This window comes from Bombina bombina, chromosome 5, assembly GCF_027579735.1.
Source record: "Bombina bombina isolate aBomBom1 chromosome 5, aBomBom1.pri, whole genome shotgun sequence".
NCBI lineage: Eukaryota > Metazoa > Chordata > Amphibia > Anura > Bombinatoridae > Bombina > Bombina bombina.
The window spans coordinates 435,090,018-435,109,026 of NC_069503.1; the positions used below are offsets into that span (position 1 = coordinate 435,090,018).

At 41.6% G+C, this 19,009-nt stretch overlaps 1 protein-coding gene across 1 annotated transcript in view; it reads right to left on the reverse strand.

Moving 5' to 3' along the window:
- Window positions 1-5,539: 5,539 nt before the first annotated feature.
- The window catches only part of TOPBP1 (DNA topoisomerase II binding protein 1), an 872,354-nt gene continuing 858,884 nt past the window's right edge, over window positions 5,540-19,009 (reverse strand). The window contains exon 27 of the mRNA XM_053715750.1: window positions 5,540-6,192. Within this exon, the coding sequence (XP_053571725.1) occupies window positions 6,064-6,192 (129 nt within the window). The 3' untranslated portion in view covers window positions 5,540-6,063. The remainder of the gene's footprint in view (window positions 6,193-19,009) is intronic.

The window sequence follows — 19,009 nt, forward strand, 5'->3', positions numbered from 1 at the left end:
ACTGTGAGTCCCTCCTTGATGATTGATGTATGCCACAGTTGTGACATTGTCTGTCTGAAAACAAAAGAATGATTCTCTCTTCAGAAGAGGCCAAGACTGAAGAGCTCTGAAAAATGCACGGAGTTCCAAAATATTGATCGGTAATCTCACCTCCTGAGATTCCCAAACTCCTTGTGCCGTCAGAGAACCCCACACAGCTCCCCAACCTGTAAGACTTGCATCTGTTGAAATTACAGTCCAGGTCAGAAGAACAAAAGAAGCCCCCTGAATTAAACGATGGTGATCTGTCCACCACGTTAGAGAGTGTCGTACAATCGGTTTTAAAGATATTAATTGAGATATCTTTGTGTAATCCCTGCACCATTGGTTCAGCATACAGAGCTGAAGAGGTCGCATGTGAAAACGAGCAAAGGGGATCGCGTCCGATGCAGCAGTCATAAGACCTAGAATTTCCATGCATAAGGCTACCGAAGGGAATGATTGTGACTGAAGGTTTCGACAAGCTGAAATCAATTTTAGACGTCTCTTGTCTGTCAAAGACAGAGTCATGGACACTGAATCTATCTGGAAACCCAGAAAGGTTACCCTTGTCTGAGGAATCAATGAACTTTTTAGTGAATTGATCCTCCAACCATGATCTTGAAGAAACAACACAAGTCGATTCGTATGAGATTCTGCTAAATGTAAAGACTGAGCAAGTACCAAGATATCGTCCAAATAAGGAAATACCACAATACCCTGTTCTCTGATTACAGACAGAAGGGCACCGAGAACCTTTGTAAAAATTCTTGGAGCTGTAGCTAGGCCAAACGGCAGAGCCACAAACTGGTAATGCTTGTCCAGAAAAGAGAATCTCAGGAACTGATAATGATCTGGATGAATCGGAATATGCAGATATGCATCCTGTAAATCTATTGTGGACATATAATGCCCTTGCTGAACAAAAGGCAAGATAGTCCTTACAGTTACCATTTTGAACGTTGGTATCCTTACATAACGATTCAATATTTTTAGATCCAGAACTGGTCTGAAGGAATTCTCCTTCTTTGGTACAATGAAGAGATTCGAATAAAACCCCAGCCCCTGTTCCAGAACTGGAACTGGCATAATTACTCCAGCTAACTCTAGATCTGAAACACATTTCAGAAATGCTTGAGCTTTTACTGGATTTACTGGGACACGGGAAAGAAAAAATCTCTTTGCAGGAGGTCTTATCTTGAAACCAATTCTGTACCCTTCTGAAACAATGTTCTGAATCCAAAGATTGTGAACAGAATTGATCCAAATTTCTTTGAAAAAACGTAACCTGCCCCCTACCAGCTGAGCTGGAATGAGGGCCGCACCTTCATGTGGACTTAGAGGCTGGCTTTGCTTTTCTAGAAGGCTTGTATTTATTCCAGACTGGAGATGGTTTCCAAACTGAAACTGCTCCTGAGGATGAAGGATCAGGTTTTTGTTCTTTGTTGAAACGAAAGGAACGAAAACGATTATTAGCCCTGTTTTTACCCTTAGATTTTTTATCCTGTGGTAAAAAAGTTCCTTTCCCACCAGTAACAGTTGAGATAATAGAATCCAACTGAGAACCAAATAATTTGTTACCCTGGAAAGAAATGGAAAGTAGAGTCGATTTAGAAGACATATCAGCATTCCAAGTTTTAAGCCATAAAGCTCTTCTAGCTAAAATAGCTAGACATAAACCTGACATCAACTCTGATAATATCAAAAATGGCATCACAGATAAAATTATTAGCATGTTGAAGAAGAATAATAATATTATGAGAATCATGATCTGTTACTTGTTGCGCTAAAGTTTCCAACCAAAAAGTAGAAGCTGCAGCAACATCAGCCAATGATATAGCAGGTCTAAGAAGATTACCTGAACACAGGTAAGCTTTTCTTAGAAAGGATTCAATTTTCCTATCTAAAGGATCTTTAAACGAAGTACCATCTGACGTAGGAATAGTAGTACGTTTAGCAAGGGTAGAAATAGCCCCATCAACTTTAGGGATTTTGTCCCAAAATTCTAATCTGTCAGACGGCACAGGATATAATTGCTTAAAACGTTTAGAAGGAGTAAATGAATTACCCAAATTATTCCATTCTCTGGAAATTACTTCAGAAATAGCACCAGGAACAGGAAAAACTTCTGGAATAACCACAGGAGATTTAAAGACATTATTTAAACGTTTAGATTTAGTATCAAGAGGACCAGAACCCTCAATTTCTAAAGCAATTAGTACTTCTTTAAGGAAAGAACGAATACATTCCATTTTAAATAAATATGAAGATTTATCAGCATCAACCTCTGAGACAGAATCCTCTGAACCAGAAGAGTCATTAGAATCAGAATGATGTTCATTTAAAAATTCATCTGTATAAAGAGAAGTTTTAAAAGATTTTTTATGTTTACTAGAAGGAGGAATAACAGACATAGCCTTCTTGATGGATTCAGAAACAAAATCTCTTATGTTATCAGGAACATTCTGAACATTAGATGTTGATGGAACTGCAACAGGTAATGGTACATTACTAAAGGAAATATTATCTGCATTAACAAGTTTGTCATGACAATTAGTACAAACAACAGCTGGAGGAACAGCTACCAAAAGTTTACAGCAGATACACTTAGCTTTGGTAGTTCCAGCACCAGACAACGATTTTCCTGAAGTATCTTCTGACTCAGATGCAACGTGAGACATCTTGCAATATGTAAGAGAAAAAACAACATGTAAAGCAAAATTGATCAAATTCCTTAAATGACAGTTTCAGGAATGGGAAAAAATGCCAAGGAACAAGCTTCTAGCAACCAGAAGCAAAGAAAAATGAGACTAAAATAATGTGGAGACAAAAGCGACGCCCATATTTTTTTTAGCGCCAAATAAGACGCCCACATTATTTGGCGCCCAAATGCTTTTGGCGCCAAAATGACGCCACGTCCGGAACGCCGACATTTTTGGCGCAAAAGAACGTCAAAAAATGACGTAACTTCCGGCGACACGTATGACGCCGGAAACAGAAAGATTTTTTGCGCCAAAAATGACACAATAAAATGAAGCATTTTCAGCCCCCGCGAGCCTAACAGCCCACAGGGAAAAAAGTCAAATTTTTAAGGTAAGAAAAATAATTGATTGAAGTGCATTATCCCAAATATGAAACTGACTGTCTGAAAATAAGGAATGTTGAACATCCTGAGTCAAGGCAAATAAATGTTTGAATACATATATTTAGAACTTTATTAAAAAAGTGCCCAACCATAGCTTAGAGTGTCACAGAAAATAAGACTTACTTACCCCAGGACACTCATCTACATGTTTGTAGAAAGCCAAACCAGTACTGAAACGAAAATCAGCAGAGGTAATGGTATATATATAAGAGTATATCGTCGATCTGAAAAAGGAGGTAAGAGATGAATCTCTACGACCGATAACAGAGAACCTATGAAATAGACCCCGTAGAAGGAGATCACTGCATTCAAATAGGCAATACTCTCCTCACATCCCTCTGACATTCACTGCACGCTGAGAGGAAAACCGGGCTCCAACCTGCTGCGGAGCGCATATCAACGTAGAATCTAGCACAAACTTACTTCACCACCTCCATAGGAGGCAAAGTTTGTAAAACTGATTTGTGGGTGTGGTGAGGGGTGTATTTGTAGGCATTTTGAGGTTTGGGAAACTTTGCCCCTCCTGGTAGGAATGTATATCCCATACGTCACTAGCTCATGGACTCTTGCTAATTACATGAAAGAAAAGTGTGTCGCCAACATGAAAAGTTTGGAAAGCCCTGCTCTAAAGGGTAAAAGGTAAATTGTAAGCCCAGATCATTATCATTTATCACAGCCACAAAATCTCCAATCAGATTAGTCCCCCTGCCAGATGATCAGCAGGTCATCAATAAAAAGTCTGTAAAATACAATGTTATCTTGAAATGGATTAGGTTCCTCAAAGATGCGGGACAGCTCCCACCAACCCATATACAGGTTGGCATATGAAGGGGCAAATTTTGCCCCCATAGCTGTCCCGCGTCTCTGGAGATAAAAGGATCCATTGAATTAAAAAAAAAAACTTGTGGGACAATAAGAAAGATGCTACCCTCCCTAGGAATGTCAGGAAAGAATCTGTGAGATTGGAATATGTAGCTTAAAAGAAGCAAATAGACTCTAACCCTTTCTTGTAGGGGATAGATGAATACAATGCAGTCACATCAATCGTGACCCAGGTATAGCTATCACTATTCCAAGTGAGGGGTTCAAGTAGACTCAGGGACATGCTTGGTGTCTTATGTAGCTAGGTAGTTTTTCCACAAACGGATTAAGTATAGAGTCCAACCACTGGGACAAATTATCCAGCATGGACCCTATGCCACTCACTATGGGACGTCCTCTCATGTTTACCAGGGATTTGTGCACCTTTAGGAGGTGATGAAATATAGGGACAATAGGATTCTCAACATATATGATAAGAGGTTTCTCTATCTATATGTCCCATCTCAAAGCCCTCATCCAAAAGGTGCAACAACTCCCTCTGGTAAACGTGAGTGGGATTAGATTGGAGCTTAAGATATCCATTTGTATAATTAAGTTGGCGTAAAGCCTCCTCTATGTAATCCACTCTAACACCACCACTGAACCCCCCTTGTCTTATGACCACATTGGGGTCACTTTGTAGCTCTTCCAGAGCTGCTTTTTCCTCCCTGTTCATATTAGGAGTTGTGGCTTTGTTTTGCACAACTAGAGATCTTAAATCTTTCTCTACCCTGTTATAGAATTTTTCTAGTAGTGGACCTCTACTGTGGATAGGATAGAAATCTGATGGTGGTTTAAAACCACCTACTTTGATATTTAAACTGGCTACAAGAGTACCTTCAGGATTGAATTCAGAATTTGATCCGATAAACTATTGGGAATAGGATATTTAATTTAGAACACAAACATAGTACAGAATAAATAAATAAATAGAAAATATATATAAAAATCAGCTACTCCTGCTGCTCCTGTCCTCTGGAATGCTATACCCGCTCCATCAGACTGTTTTGCAATCTTGTATAGTTTCAGGTGCTCTTTGAAAACTCACCTATTTAGAGAGACTTACCATCTCTAATTGCTTTTCATCAAAAATCCAAAATAAACCTTGAACTGGCTTGACTTGCTGCTGTAACTACAATCCACGTGACAAGCTACCTCAAACCTTATGTCTCTGCTATCCTAAACCTGTAGACTTTAAGCCGTCCAGGGGATAGGTAGCTTAGACACTTTCAGCATCAGTTAATGGAAGTTCTATAAATACATTTCTTTATTTAATTTGTCTTCTACATAAACGTCTCTATTTCATATTCTTAAATACAAAAAGATGCAGTCTGGAGAATGCTGATTATAGAAAGCTTCAAGTGGTTTACAGCCTAAGTAAAGTAAATCGCAGTTATGTCACAAAAAAATAAAAAGACAAATATTTCCTTTACTAAATTAATTAAAATAAGCCATGAAATCAACTATTTAAAACAAGATGAGAGGGGATAAAAAACAGAAAAATAAGCGATTAACTCCTCCAATAAAATGTTTATTTTTACATTAAAAAATATACAGTTAAGAGATAGTTTGCTTTACATTTATTATGCAACATACACAAAAATTACAAACATAGAAAAACAGATCACTTTTCTTTCTTGTTACTTGAAGTGTGATATTGACAAGTAAGAGTAAAAAAAAATAAAAAAAAATTGATGGGCCAGGAGTTTACTCTAGATGCTACTTTACTTTTTTTCCTGGATGGTAACCATAGGCTACAAGATCACAGTGATGATACCATTATTAAAGTCAGGTTATGTCTGGAATTCATTTGCAAACAGGCTAATTTTCACTGTTTATGAAACATAGGATAAGGCCAGCGTGTACTAGTCATAAAGATGCAGTTGCAAGTGGTAATGCTGAACCACGTCTGACATGGAATGTTTCAACACATGCAAAAATATTGAGATGATTACTATTTACAACTCTTCCTGAAATTGCATAAAGTGTATAAATAAATACTGAACATATAAAAAAGTCTTTAAAACTGTATATTTAATTCAGTATAATCGAGATCTCTTCACGTCACTTGTGTTTCCAGAATTTTTCCTCTTACGGGAAGTTCCCGTTCCCTGAATATAAGGTAGGGCCTCTGGGAGACAGTAGTTGGTAGTAGGAGGTGGTAATTCCTTCAAAAAAAAGAAATACTTAAATCAGAAATCAAACTGGTAATCTTAGTATGAAGAAAATACAAAAATGACAGCACAAGAGCAAGAAAAAGAAAGTAGGAAATACGTAGTCCATTTTAAAAGTCTAAGCTATTAAAAAAACAAAATTTATGCTTACCTGATAAATTTCTTTTTTACTTGTGGGATATTATCCTTCCTAACAGGAAGTGGCAAAGAGAGCACCACAGTAGAGCTGTCTATATAGCTCCCCCCTTAACTCCACCCCCCAGTCATTCGACCGAAGGCCAAGGAAGAAAAAGGAGAAACTATAAGGTGCAGAGGTGACTGAAGTTTTTAATAAAAAATACCATCTGTCTTGAATAGACAGGGCGGGCCGTGGACTCGGTACATCGCAAAAGAAAGAAATTTATCAGGTAAGCATAAATTTTGTTTTCCGAGTCCACGGATTCATCCTTACTTGGGGGATAGAAGAAAACAACGAATAGTCGGGATGGCGCTGAAAAGCTGGATAAAACACCACACCTATTTATTACAATTACCTTGAATAGAAACAAGTGTAGGAAACAACTAAATTGATCTCATAAATTTTTTTTATTAATAAATCTAATATCTAACATAAAATGAAAGAAGAGATCTATATAAAAACAAGTGATGTACAGATAAAATCTTTGAAAAAACACTTTAATGTAGTATAGGGACGTCTCCCCAAATATTGCCAAAATGTTGCCAAAATTCCACCTTAATGTCCGATATGGAGATTGTTTCAGGTTTGCTTGGGATTGTTCCAGAAAAAACAATGTCTCAATATGTATCAATTTGTATCAATATTGATAGTTAAAAAGGCATAGATAAGACTTCAAATACTTCTTTCAAATAAACAATATGTAATGCTGAAAGCGATTCCTAGTTAATAAAGGAAATCCTTGTTATACAAATCAGCCAGAGATCCGTTTCAAAACAACCAAATACTCAAAGCCACAGTTTTAGGGCACTTGCTCCGCTCTTGTTATGTAACTTATCGGTCTATTCAAAAGTCAGGGGCTGATCTTACCTGCATCCAGCAGGTCCGTTGTTGCGGCACAATATTCGCTGACTGTTCAAAATCAAATTGTTACCTTTGATGTCTTTAGCGTGTGTCCGTGACCACCATAATCAAATCTGTGTCTGGTATTACCTGCGTCAGTAGCAGGTCTGTCCTCCCAGCATGGTTGTAGTCTTGTGAAAGGCTCAGAAGCCCGATAATCCCCGTTGTTATATATTAATCCGCTTTGTTCCACAAGAAAAAAGTCCCACACTTAGCGTGTATCACGCGCGGTTCAGCTAGGTACCTAGATTAGAGATGAAGCAGAAAAAGGTTTGTTCTTTTGACAGGATAATCAGCTGTTATTTCTACGCGTTTCACCCATTCCTCTGGGCTTTTTCAAGATCATTTGAAACGGATCTCTGGCTGATTTGTATAACAAGGATTTCCTTTATTAACTAGGAATCGCTTTCAGCATTACATATTGTTTATTTGAAAGAAGTATTTGAAGTCTTACCTATGCCTTTTTAACTATCAATATTGATACAAATTGATACATATTGAGACATTGTTTTTTCTGGAACAATCCCAAGCAAACCTGAAACAATCTCCATATCGGACATTAAGGTGGCATTTTGGCAACATTTTGGCAATATTTGGGGAGACGTCCCTATACTACATTATAGTGTTTTTTCAAAGATTTTATCTGTACATCACTTGTTTTTATATATATCTCTTCTTTCATTAGATATTAGATTTATTAATAAAACATTTTTTATGAGATCAATTTAGTTGTATCCTACATTTGTTTCTATTCAAGGTAATTGTAATAAATAGGTGTGGTGTTTTATCCAGCTTTTCAGCGCCATCCCGACTATTCGTTGATTTCTTCTATGTATCTACTTCCACTATAGGGAAAGTGGCTGTGGGATTGGCTTGGATAAACCTTTTAGGCTTTTAGCGCTGTATTTCTGTATATTGTCTCTTACTTGTGGGATACCAATACCAAAGCTTTAGGACACGGATGAAGGGAGGGACAAGAAAGGAACCTAAACGGAAAGCACCACTGCTTGCAAAACCTTTCTCCCAAAAATAGCCTCCGAATAAGCAAAAGTATCAAATTTGGAAAATTTGGAAAAGGTATGGAGCGAAGACCAAGTCGCAGCCGTACAAATCTGTTCAACAGAAGCATCATTTTTAAAAGCCCATGTGGAAGCTACCGCTCTAGTAGAATGAGCTGTAATCCTTTCAGGAGGCTGCTGTCCAGCAGTCTCATAAGCCAAATGGATGATGAAAAGGAAAGAGAAGTTGCCGTAGCCTTTTGACCCCTACGCCTTCCAGAATAGACAACAAAGAAGATGTTTGACGAAAAACAGAATTTATGTTTACCTGATAAATTTCTTTCTCCAACGGTGTGTCCGGTCCACGGCGTCATCCTTACTTGTGGGATATTCTCTTCCCCAACAGGAAATGGCAAAGAGCCCAGCAAAGCTGGTCACATGATCCCTCCTAGGCTCCGCCTACCCCAGTCATTCGACCGACGTTAAGGAGGAATAATAGCATAGGAGAAACCATATGGTACCGTGGTGACTGTAGTTAAAGAAAATAAATTATCAGACCTGATTAAAAAACCAGGGCGGGCCGTGGACCGGACACACCGTTGGAGAAAGAAATTTATCAGGTAAACATAAATTCTGTTTTCTCCAACATAGGTGTGTCCGGTCCACGGCGTCATCCTTACTTGTGGGAACCAATACCAAAGCTTTAGGACACGGATGAAGGGAGGGAGCAAATCAGGTCACCTAAATGGAAGGCACCACGGCTTGCAAAACCTTTCTCCCAAAAATAGCCTCAGAAGAAGCAAAAGTATCAAACTTGTAAAATTTGGTAAAAGTGTGCAGTGAAGACCAAGTCGCTGCCCTACATATCTGATCAACAGAAGCCTCGTTCTTGAAGGCCCAAGTGGAAGCCACAGCCCTAGTGGAATGAGCCGTGATTCTTTCGGGAGGCTGCCGTCCGGCAGTCTCGTAAGCCAATCTGATGATGCTTTTAATCCAAAAAGAGAGAGAGGTAGAAGTTGCTTTTTGACCTCTCCTTTTACCTGAATAAACAACAAACAGGGAAGATGTTTGTCTAAAATCCTTTGTAGCATCTAAATAGAATTTTAGAGCGCGAACAACATCCAAATTGTGCAACAAGCGTTCCTTCTTTGAAACTGGTTTCGGACACAGAGAAGGTACGATAATCTCCTGGTTAATGTTTTTGTTAGAAACAACTTTTGGAAGAAAACCAGGTTTAGTACGTAAAACCACCTTATCTGCATGGAACACCAGATAAGGAGGAGAACACTGCAGAGCAGATAATTCTGAAACTCTTCTAGCAGAAGAAATTGCAACTAAAAACAAAACTTTCCAAGATAATAACTTAATATCAACGGAATGTAAGGGTTCAAACGGAACCCCCTGAAGAACTGAAAGAACTAAATTGAGACTCCAAGGAGGAGTCAAAGGTTTGTAAACAGGCTTGATTCTAACCAGAGCCTGAACAAAGGCTTGAACATCTGGCACAGCTGCCAGTTTTTTGTGAAGTAACACCGACAAGGCAGAAATCTGTCCCTTCAGGGAACTTGCCGATAATCCTTTTTCCAATCCTTCTTGAAGGAAGGATAGAATCCTAGGAATCTTAACCTTGTCCCAAGGGAATCCTTTAGATTCACACCAACAGATATATTTTTTCCAAATTTTGTGGTAAATCTTTCTAGTTACAGGCTTTCTGGCCTGAACAAGAGTATCGATAACCGAATCTGAGAAACCTCGCTTCGATAAAATCAAGCGTTCAATCTCCAAGCAGTCAGCTGGAGTGAAACCAGATTCGGATGTTCGAACGGACCCTGAACAAGAAGGTCTCGTCTCAAAGGTAGCTTCCAAGGTGGAGCCGATGACATATTCCCCAGATCTGCATACCAAGTCCTGCGTGGCCACGCAGGAGCTATCAAGATCACCGACGCCCTCTCCTGATTGATCCTGGCTACCAGCCTGGGGATGAGAGGAAACGGCGGGAACACATAAGCTAGTTTGAAGGTCCAAGGTGCTACTAGTGCATCCACTAGAGCCGCCTTGGGATCCCTGGATCTGGACCCGTAGCAAGGAACTTTGAAGTTCTGACGAGAGGCCATCAGATCCATGTCTGGAATGCCCCAAAGTTGAGAGACTTGGGCAAAGATTTCCGGATGGAGTTCCCACTCCCCCGGATGCAATGTCTGACGACTCAGAAAATCCGCTTCCCAATTTTCCACTCCCGGGATGTGGATAGCAGACAGGTGGCAGGAGTGAGACTCCGCCCATAGAATGATCTTGGTCACTTCTTCCATCGCTAGGGAACTCCTTGTTCCCCCCTGATGGTTGATGTACGCAACAGTCGTCATGTTGTCTGATTGAAACCGTATGAACTTGGTCCTCGCTAGCTGAGGCCAAGCCTTGAGAGCATTGAATATCGCTCTCAGTTCCAGAATATTTATCGGTAGAAGAGATTCTTCCCGAGACCAAAGACCCTGAGCTTTCAGGGATCCCCAGACCGCGCCCCAGCCCATCAGACTGGCGTCGGTCGTGACAATGACCCACTCTGGTCTGTGGAATGTCATCCCTCGTGACAGGTTGTCCAGGGACAGCCACCAACGGAGTGAGTCTCTGGTCCTCTGATTTACTTGTATCTTTGGAGACAAGTCTGTATAGTCCCCATTCCACTGACTGAGCATGCACAGTTGTAACGGTCTTAGATGAATGCGCGCAAAAGGAACTATGTCCATTGCCGCTACCATCAACCCGATCACTTCCATGCACTGAGCTACGGAAGGAAGGGGAACGGAATGAAGTATTCGACAAGAGTCCAGGAGCTTTGTCTTTCTGGCCTCTGTTAGAAAAATCCTCATTTCTGAGGAGTCTATAATTGTTCCCAAGAAGGGAACCCTTGTTGACGGGGATAGAGAACTCTTTTCCACGTTCACTTTCCAGCCGTGCGATCTGAGAAAGGCCAGGACGATGTCCGTGTGAGCCTTTGCTCGAGGGAGGGACGACGCTTGAATCAGAATGTCGTCCAGGTAAGGTACTACTGCAATGCCCCTTGGTCTTAGCACAGCTAGAAGGGACCCTAGTACCTTTGTGAAAATCCTTGGAGCAGTGGCTAATCCGAAAGGAAGCGCCACGAACTGGTAATGTTTGTCCAGGAATGCAAACCTTAGGAACCGATGATGTTCCTTGTGGATAGGAATATGTAGATACGCATCCTTTAAATCCACCGTGGTCATGAATTGACCTTCCTGGATGGAAGGAAGGATAGTTCGAATGGTTTCCATCTTGAAAGATGGGACCTTGAGAAATTTGTTTAAGATCTTGAGATCTAGGATTGGTCTGAATGTTCCCTCTTTTTTGGGAACTATGAACAGATTGGAGTAGAACCCCATCCCTTGTTCTCTCAATGGAACAGGATGAATCACTCCCATTTTTAACAGGTCTTCTACGCAAAGTAAGAACGCCTGTCTTTTTATGTGGTCTGAAGACAACTGAGACCTGTGGAACCTTCCCCTTGGGGGAAGTCCCTTGAATTCCAGAAGATAACCCTGGGAGACTATTTCTAGCGCCCAAGGATCCAGAACATCTCTTGCCCAAGCCTGAGCGAAGAGAGAGAGTCTGCCCCCCACCAGATCCGGTCCCGGATCGGGGGCCGATATTTCATGCTGTCTTGGTAGCAGTGGCAGGTTTCTTTGCCTGCTTTCCCTTGTTCCAGCCTTGCATTGGTCTCCAAGCTGGCTTGGCCTGAGAAGTATTACCTTCTTGCTTAGAGGACGTAGCACCTTGGGCTGGTCCGTTTTTACGAAAGGGACGAAAATTAGGTCTATTTTTTGCCTTGAAAGGCCGATCCTGAGGAAGGGCATGGCCCTTACCCCCAGTGATATCAGAGATAATCTCTTTCAAGTCAGGACCAAACAGCGTTTTCCCTTTGAAAGGAATGTTTAGTAGCTTGTTCTTGGAAGACGCATCAGCCGACCAAGATTTCAACCAAAGCGCTCTGCGCGCCACAATAGCAAACCCAGAGTTCTTAGCCGCTAACTTAGCCAATTGCAAAGAGGCGTCTAGAGTGAAAGAATTAGCCAATTTGAGAGCATTGACTCTGTCCATAATCTCCTCATAAGGAGGCGAGTCACTATCGAGCACCTTAATCAGTTCATCAAACCAGAAATATGCGGCTGTAGTGACAGGGACAATGCATGAAATGGGTTGTAGAAGGTAACCCTGCTGAACAAACATCTTTTTAAGCAAACCTTCTAATTTTTTATCCATAGGATCTTTGAAAGCACAACTATCCTCTATGGGAATAGTGGTGCGTTTGTTTAAAGTAGAAACCGCTCCCTCGACCTTGGGGACTGACTGCCATAAGTCCTTTCTGGGGTCGACCATAGGAAACAATTTTTTAAATATGGGGGGAGGGACGAAAGGAATACCGGGCCTTTCCCATTCTTTATTAACAATGTCCGCCACCCGCTTGGGTATAGGAAAAGCTTCTGGGAGCCCCGGCACCTCTAGGAACTTGTCCATTTTACATAGTTTCTCTGGGATGACCAAATTTTCACAATCATCCAGAGTGGATAATACCTCCTTAAGCAAAATGCGGAGATGTTCCAATTTAAATTTAAAAGTAATCACATCAGATTCAGCCTGCTGAGAAATATTCCCTAAATCAGTAATTTCTCCCTCAGACAAAACCTCCCTGGCCCCCTCAGATTGGGTTAGGGGCCCTTCAGAGATATTAATATCAGCGTCGTCATGCTCTTCAGTAACTAAAACAGAGCATCCACGCTTACGCTGACAAGGGTTCATTTTGGCTAAAATGTTTTTGACAGAATTATCCATTACAGCCGTTAATTGTTGCATAGTAAGGAGTATTGGCGCGCTAGATGTACTAGGGGCCTCCTGAGTGGGCAAGACTCGTGTAGACGAAGGAGGGAATGATGCAGTACCATGCTTACTCCCCTCACTTGAGGAATCATCTTGGGCATCATTGTCATTATCACATAAATCACATTTATTTAAATGAATAGGAATTCTGGCTTCCCCACATTCAGAACACAGTCTATCTGGTAGTTCAGACATGTTAAACAGGCATAAACTTGATAAGAAAGTACAAAAAACGTTTTGAAATAAAACCGTTACTGTCACTTTAAATTTTAAACTGAACACACTTTATTACTGCAATTGCGAAAAAACATGAAGGAATTGTTCAAAATTCACCAAACTTTCACCACAGTGTCTTAAAGCCTTGAAAATATTGCACACCAAATTTGGAAGCTTTAACCCTTAAAATAACGGAACCGGAGCCGTTTTAAGCTTTAACCCCTTTACAGTCCCTGGTATCTGCTTTGCTGAGACCCAACCAAACCCAAGGGGAATACGATACCAAATGATGCCTTCAGAAGTCTTTTATAAGTATCAGAGCTCCTCTCACATGCGACTGCATGCCATGCCTCTCAAAAACAAGTGCGCAACACCGGCGCGAAAATGAGACTCTGCCTATGCTTTGGGAAAGCCCCTAAAGAATAAGGTGTCTAAAACAGTGCCTGCCGATATTATTATATCAAAATACCCAGAATAAATGATTCCTCAAGGCTAAATAAGTGTTATATCAATCGATTTAGCCCAAAAAATGTCTACAGTCTAAATAAGCCCTTGTGAAGCCCTTATTTACAATCGTAATAAACATGGCTTACCGGATCCCATAGGGAAAATGACAGCTTCCAGCATTACATCGTCTTGTTAGAATGTGTCATACCTCAAGCAGCAAAGGACTGCAAACTGTTCCCCCAACTGAAGTTAATGCTCTCAACAGTCCTGTGTGGAACAGCCATGGATTTTAGTTACGGTTGCTAAAATCATTTTCCTCATACAAACAGAATTCTTCATCTCTTTTCTGTTTCTGAGTAAATAGTACGTACCAGCACTATTTGAAAATAACAAACTCTTGAATAATGAAAAACTACAGTTAAACACTAAAAAACTCTAAGCCATCTCCGTGGAGATGTTGCCTGTACAACGGCAAAGAGAATGACTGGGGTAGGCGGAGCCTAGGAGGGATCATGTGACCAGCTTTGCTGGGCTCTTTGCCATTTCCTGTTGGGGAAGAGAATATCCCACAAGTAAGGATGACGCCGTGGACCGGACACACCTATGTTGGAGAAATCTTTGGTTGCCTGCAAATAAAATTTCAAAGCACGAACCACGTTCAAGTTGTGAAACAGACGTTCCTTCTTACAAGGAGGATTAGGACACAGAGAAGGAACAACAGTTTCCTGATTGATATTCCTGTTAGTAACAACCTTAGGTAGGAACCCAGGATTGGTACGCAAAACCACCTTATCAACATGGAACACAAGATACGTTGAGTCACATTGTAATGCAGATAGTTCAGAAACTCTTCGAGCTGAAGAGATAGCAACTAGGAACAAAACTTTCCAAGATAAAAGCTTAATATCTATGGAATGCATGGGTTCAAACGGAACCCCCTGAAGAACTCTAAGAACTAAATTTAGACTCCATGGCGGAGCAACAGGTTTAAATACAGGCTTAATTCTAGCTAAATCCTGACAAAAAGCCAGAACGTCTGGAACATCTGCCAGACGCTTGTACGACAAAATAGACAGAGCAGATATCTGTCCTTTTAGGGAACTAGCTGACAATCCTTTCTCCAATCCCTCTTGGAGAAAAGACAAATTCCTAGGAATCCTGATTTTACTCCAGGAGAAGCCTTTGGATTCGCACCAAAAAAGATATTTACGCATATCTTATGATAGATTTTCCTGGTAACAGGCTTTCGAGCCTCAATCAAGGTATTTATGACTGACTCAGAAAAACCCGGCTTTGATAGAATCAAGCGTTCAATCTCCAAGCAGTCAGTTGCAGAGAAATTAGATTTGGATGCTTGAATGGACCTTGAATCAGAAGGTCCTGTCTCAGTGGCAGAGACCATGGTGTACAAGATGACATGTCCACCAGGTCTGCATACCAAGTCCTGCGTGGCCATGCAGACGCTATCAAAATCACTGATGCCCTCTCCTGTTTGATTCTGGCAATCAGACGTGGAAGGAGAGGGAACGGTGGAAACACATAAGCCAGGATGAACGACCAGGGTACTGCTAGAGCATCTATCAGTACAGCCTGAGGATCCCTTGACCTGGAGCCGTAACGAGGAAGTTTGGCGTTCTGACGAGACGCCATCAGATCAAATTGGTGTGCCCCATAGCCAAACCAGTTAAGCAAACACCTCTGGATGGAGTTCCCACTCCCCCGGATGAAAAGTCTGACGACTTAGAAAATCTGCCTCCCAGTTCTCTACACCTGGGATATAGATCGCTGACAGATGGCAAGAGTGAGCCTCTGCACATCGGATTATCCTCGAGACCTATATCATCGCTAAGGAACTCTTTGTTCCGCCCTGATGATTGATATAAGCCACCGTCGTGATGTTGTCCGACTGAAACCTGATGAATCTGGCCGAAGCCAGCTGAGGCCATGCCTGGAGAGCATTGAATATCGCTCTTAATTCCAGAATATTTATCGGTAGGAGAGCCTCCTCCCGAGTCCACAAACCCTGAGCTTTCAGGGAATTCCAGACTGCACCCCAGCCCAGAAGGCTGTCGTCTGTCGTCACTATAACCCATTCTGGCCTGCGGAAACACATTCCCTGGGACAGATGATCCTGTGACAACCACCAAAGAAGAGAGTCTCTGGTCTCTTGATCCAGATTTATCTCAGGAGATAAATCCGCATAATCCCCATTCCACTGATTGAGCATGCATAGTTGCAGTGGTCTGAGATGCAAGCGAGCAAACGGAACTATGTCCATTGCCGCTACCATTAGACCGATTTCCTCCATTCACTGAGCCACTGACGGCCGAGGAATGGAGTGAAGAGCTCGGCATGTGGACAAAATCTTTGATTTCCTGACCTCCGTCAGAAATATATATATATTTTTTTTGAATAATTTTTTATTGAGGGTTTTTCATAATGACAACAAAAAACTATGGCATATACATATGTCAACATATAGCAATGATTGTCACAATTACAATATAACGTGCAAAAAATAAAAAATAAAATATATATAAGGAATGCCAAAAACATAATTTATGCTTACCTGATAAATTCCTTTCTTCTGTAGTGTGATCAGTCCACGGGTCATCATTACTTCTGGGATATTACTCCTCCCCAACAGGAAGTGCAAGAGGATTCACCCAGCAGAGCTGCATATAGCTCCTCCCCTCTACGTCACTCCCAGTCATTCGACCAAGGACCAACGAGAAAGGAAAAGCCAAGGGTGAAGTGGTGACTGGAGTATAAATTAAAAAATATTTACCTGCCTTAAAAACAGGGCGGGCCGTGGACTGATCACACTACAGAAGAAAGGAATTTATCAGGTAAGCATAAATTATGTTTTCTTCTGTTAAGTGTGATCAGTCCACGGGTCATCATTACTTCTGGGATACCAATACCAAAGCAAAAAGTACACGGATGACGGGAGGGATAGGCAGGCTCTTTATACAGAAGGAACCACTGCCTGAAGAACCTTTCTCCCAAAAATAGCCTCCGATGAAGCAAAAGTGTCAAATTTGTAAAATTTGGAAAAAGTATGAAGCGAAGACCAAGTTGCAGCCTTGCAAATCTGTTCAACAGAGGCCTCATTCTTGAAGGCCCAAGTGGAAGCCACAGCTCTAGTAGAATGAGCTGTAATTCTTTCAGGAGGCTGCTGTCCAGCAGTCTCATAAGCTAAACGAATTATGCTACGAAGCCAAAAAGAAAGAGAGGTAGCGGAAGCTTTTTGACCTCTCCTCCGCCCAGAGTAAATGACAAACAGAGAAGACGTTTGTCGAAATTCCTTAGTTGCCTGTAAGTAAAATTTTAGAGCACGGACTACATCCAGGTTGTGCAGTAGACGTTCCTTCTTTGAAGAAGGATTTGGGCATAAAGAAGGAACAACAATCTCTTGATTGATATTCCTGTTAGTAACTACCTTAGGTAAGAACCCAGGTTTAGTACGCAGGACTACCTTATCCGAATGAAAAATCAAATAAGGAGAATCACAATGTAAGGCTGATAATTAAGAGACTCTTCGAGCCGAGGAAATAGCCATTAAAAATAGAACTTTCCAAGATAACAACTTTATATCAATGGAATGAAGGGGTTCAAACGGAACGCCCTGTAAAACATTAAAAACAAGGTTTAAACTCCATGGTGGAGCAACAGTTTTAAACACAGGCTTAATTCTGGTCAAAGCCTGACAAAAAGCCTGGACGTCAGGAACTTCTGACAGACGTTTGTGTAACAGAATGGACAGAGCTGAGATCTGTCCCTTTAATGAACTAGCAGATAAACCCTTTTCTAAACCTTCTTGTAGAAAAGACAATATCCTAGGAATCCTAACCTTACTCCAAGAGTAACCTTTGGATTCACACCAATATAGGTATTTACGCCATATCTTATGGTAAATCTTTCTGGTAACAGGTTTCCTAGCCTGTATTAAGGTATCAATAACTGACTCAGAAAATCCACGTCTTGATAAAATCAAGCGTTCAATTTCCAAGCAGTCAGCTTCAGAGAAGTTAGATTTTGATGTTTGAAGGGACCCTGTATCAGAAGGTCCTGTTTCAGAGGTAGAGGCCAAGGTGGACAGGATGACATGTCCACCAGGTCTGCATACCAAGTCCTGCGTGGCCACGCAGGTGCTATTAGAATCACTGATGCTCTCTCTTGTTTGATTCTGGCAATCAATCGAGGAAGCAACGGGAAGGGTGGAAACACGTAAGCCATCCTGAAGTCCCAAGGTGCTGTCAGAGCATCTATCAGGACTGCTCCTGGATCCCTGGATCTGGACCCGTAACGAGGAAGCTTGGCGTTCTGTCGAGACGCCATGAGATCTATCTCTGGTTTGCCCCAACGTCGAAGTATTTGGGCAAAGACCTCTGGATGAAGTTCCCACTCCCCCGGATGAAAAGTCTGATGACTTAAGAAATCCGCCTCCCAGTTCTCCACTCCCGGGATGTGGATTGCTGACAGGTGGCAAGAGTGAGACTCTGCCCAGCAAATTATCTTTGATACTTCCATCATAGCTAGGGAGCTTCTTGTCCCTCCCTGATGGTTGATGTAAGCTACAGTCGTGATGTTGTCCGACTGAAACCTGATGAACCCCCGAGTTGTCAACTGGGGCCAAGCCAGGAGGGCATTGAGAACTGCTCTCAATTCCAGAATGTTTATTGGCAGGAGACTCTCCTCCTGACTCCATTGTCCCTGAGCCTTCAGAGAATTCCAGACGGCACCCCAACCTAGAAGGCTGGCGTCTGTTGTTACAATTGTCCAGTCTGGTCTGCTGAATGGCATCCCCCTGGACAGATGTGGCCGAGAAAGCCACCATAGAAGAGAATTTCTGGTCTCTTGATCCAGATTCAGAGAAGGGGATAAGTCTGAGTAATCCCCATTCCACTGACTTAGCATGCACAGTTGCAGTGGTCTGAGGTGTAAGCGTGCAAAGGGTACTATGTCCATTGCCGCTACCATTAAGCCGATTACCTCCATGCATTGAGCCACTGACGGGTGTTGAATGGAATGAAGGGTGCGGCAAGCACTTTGAAGTCTTGTTAGCCTGTCCTCTGTCAGGTAAATCTTCATTTCTACAGAATCTATAAGAGTCCCCAGGAAGGGAACTCTTGTGAGTGGAACGAGTGAACTTTTCTTTTCGTTCACCTTCCATCCATGT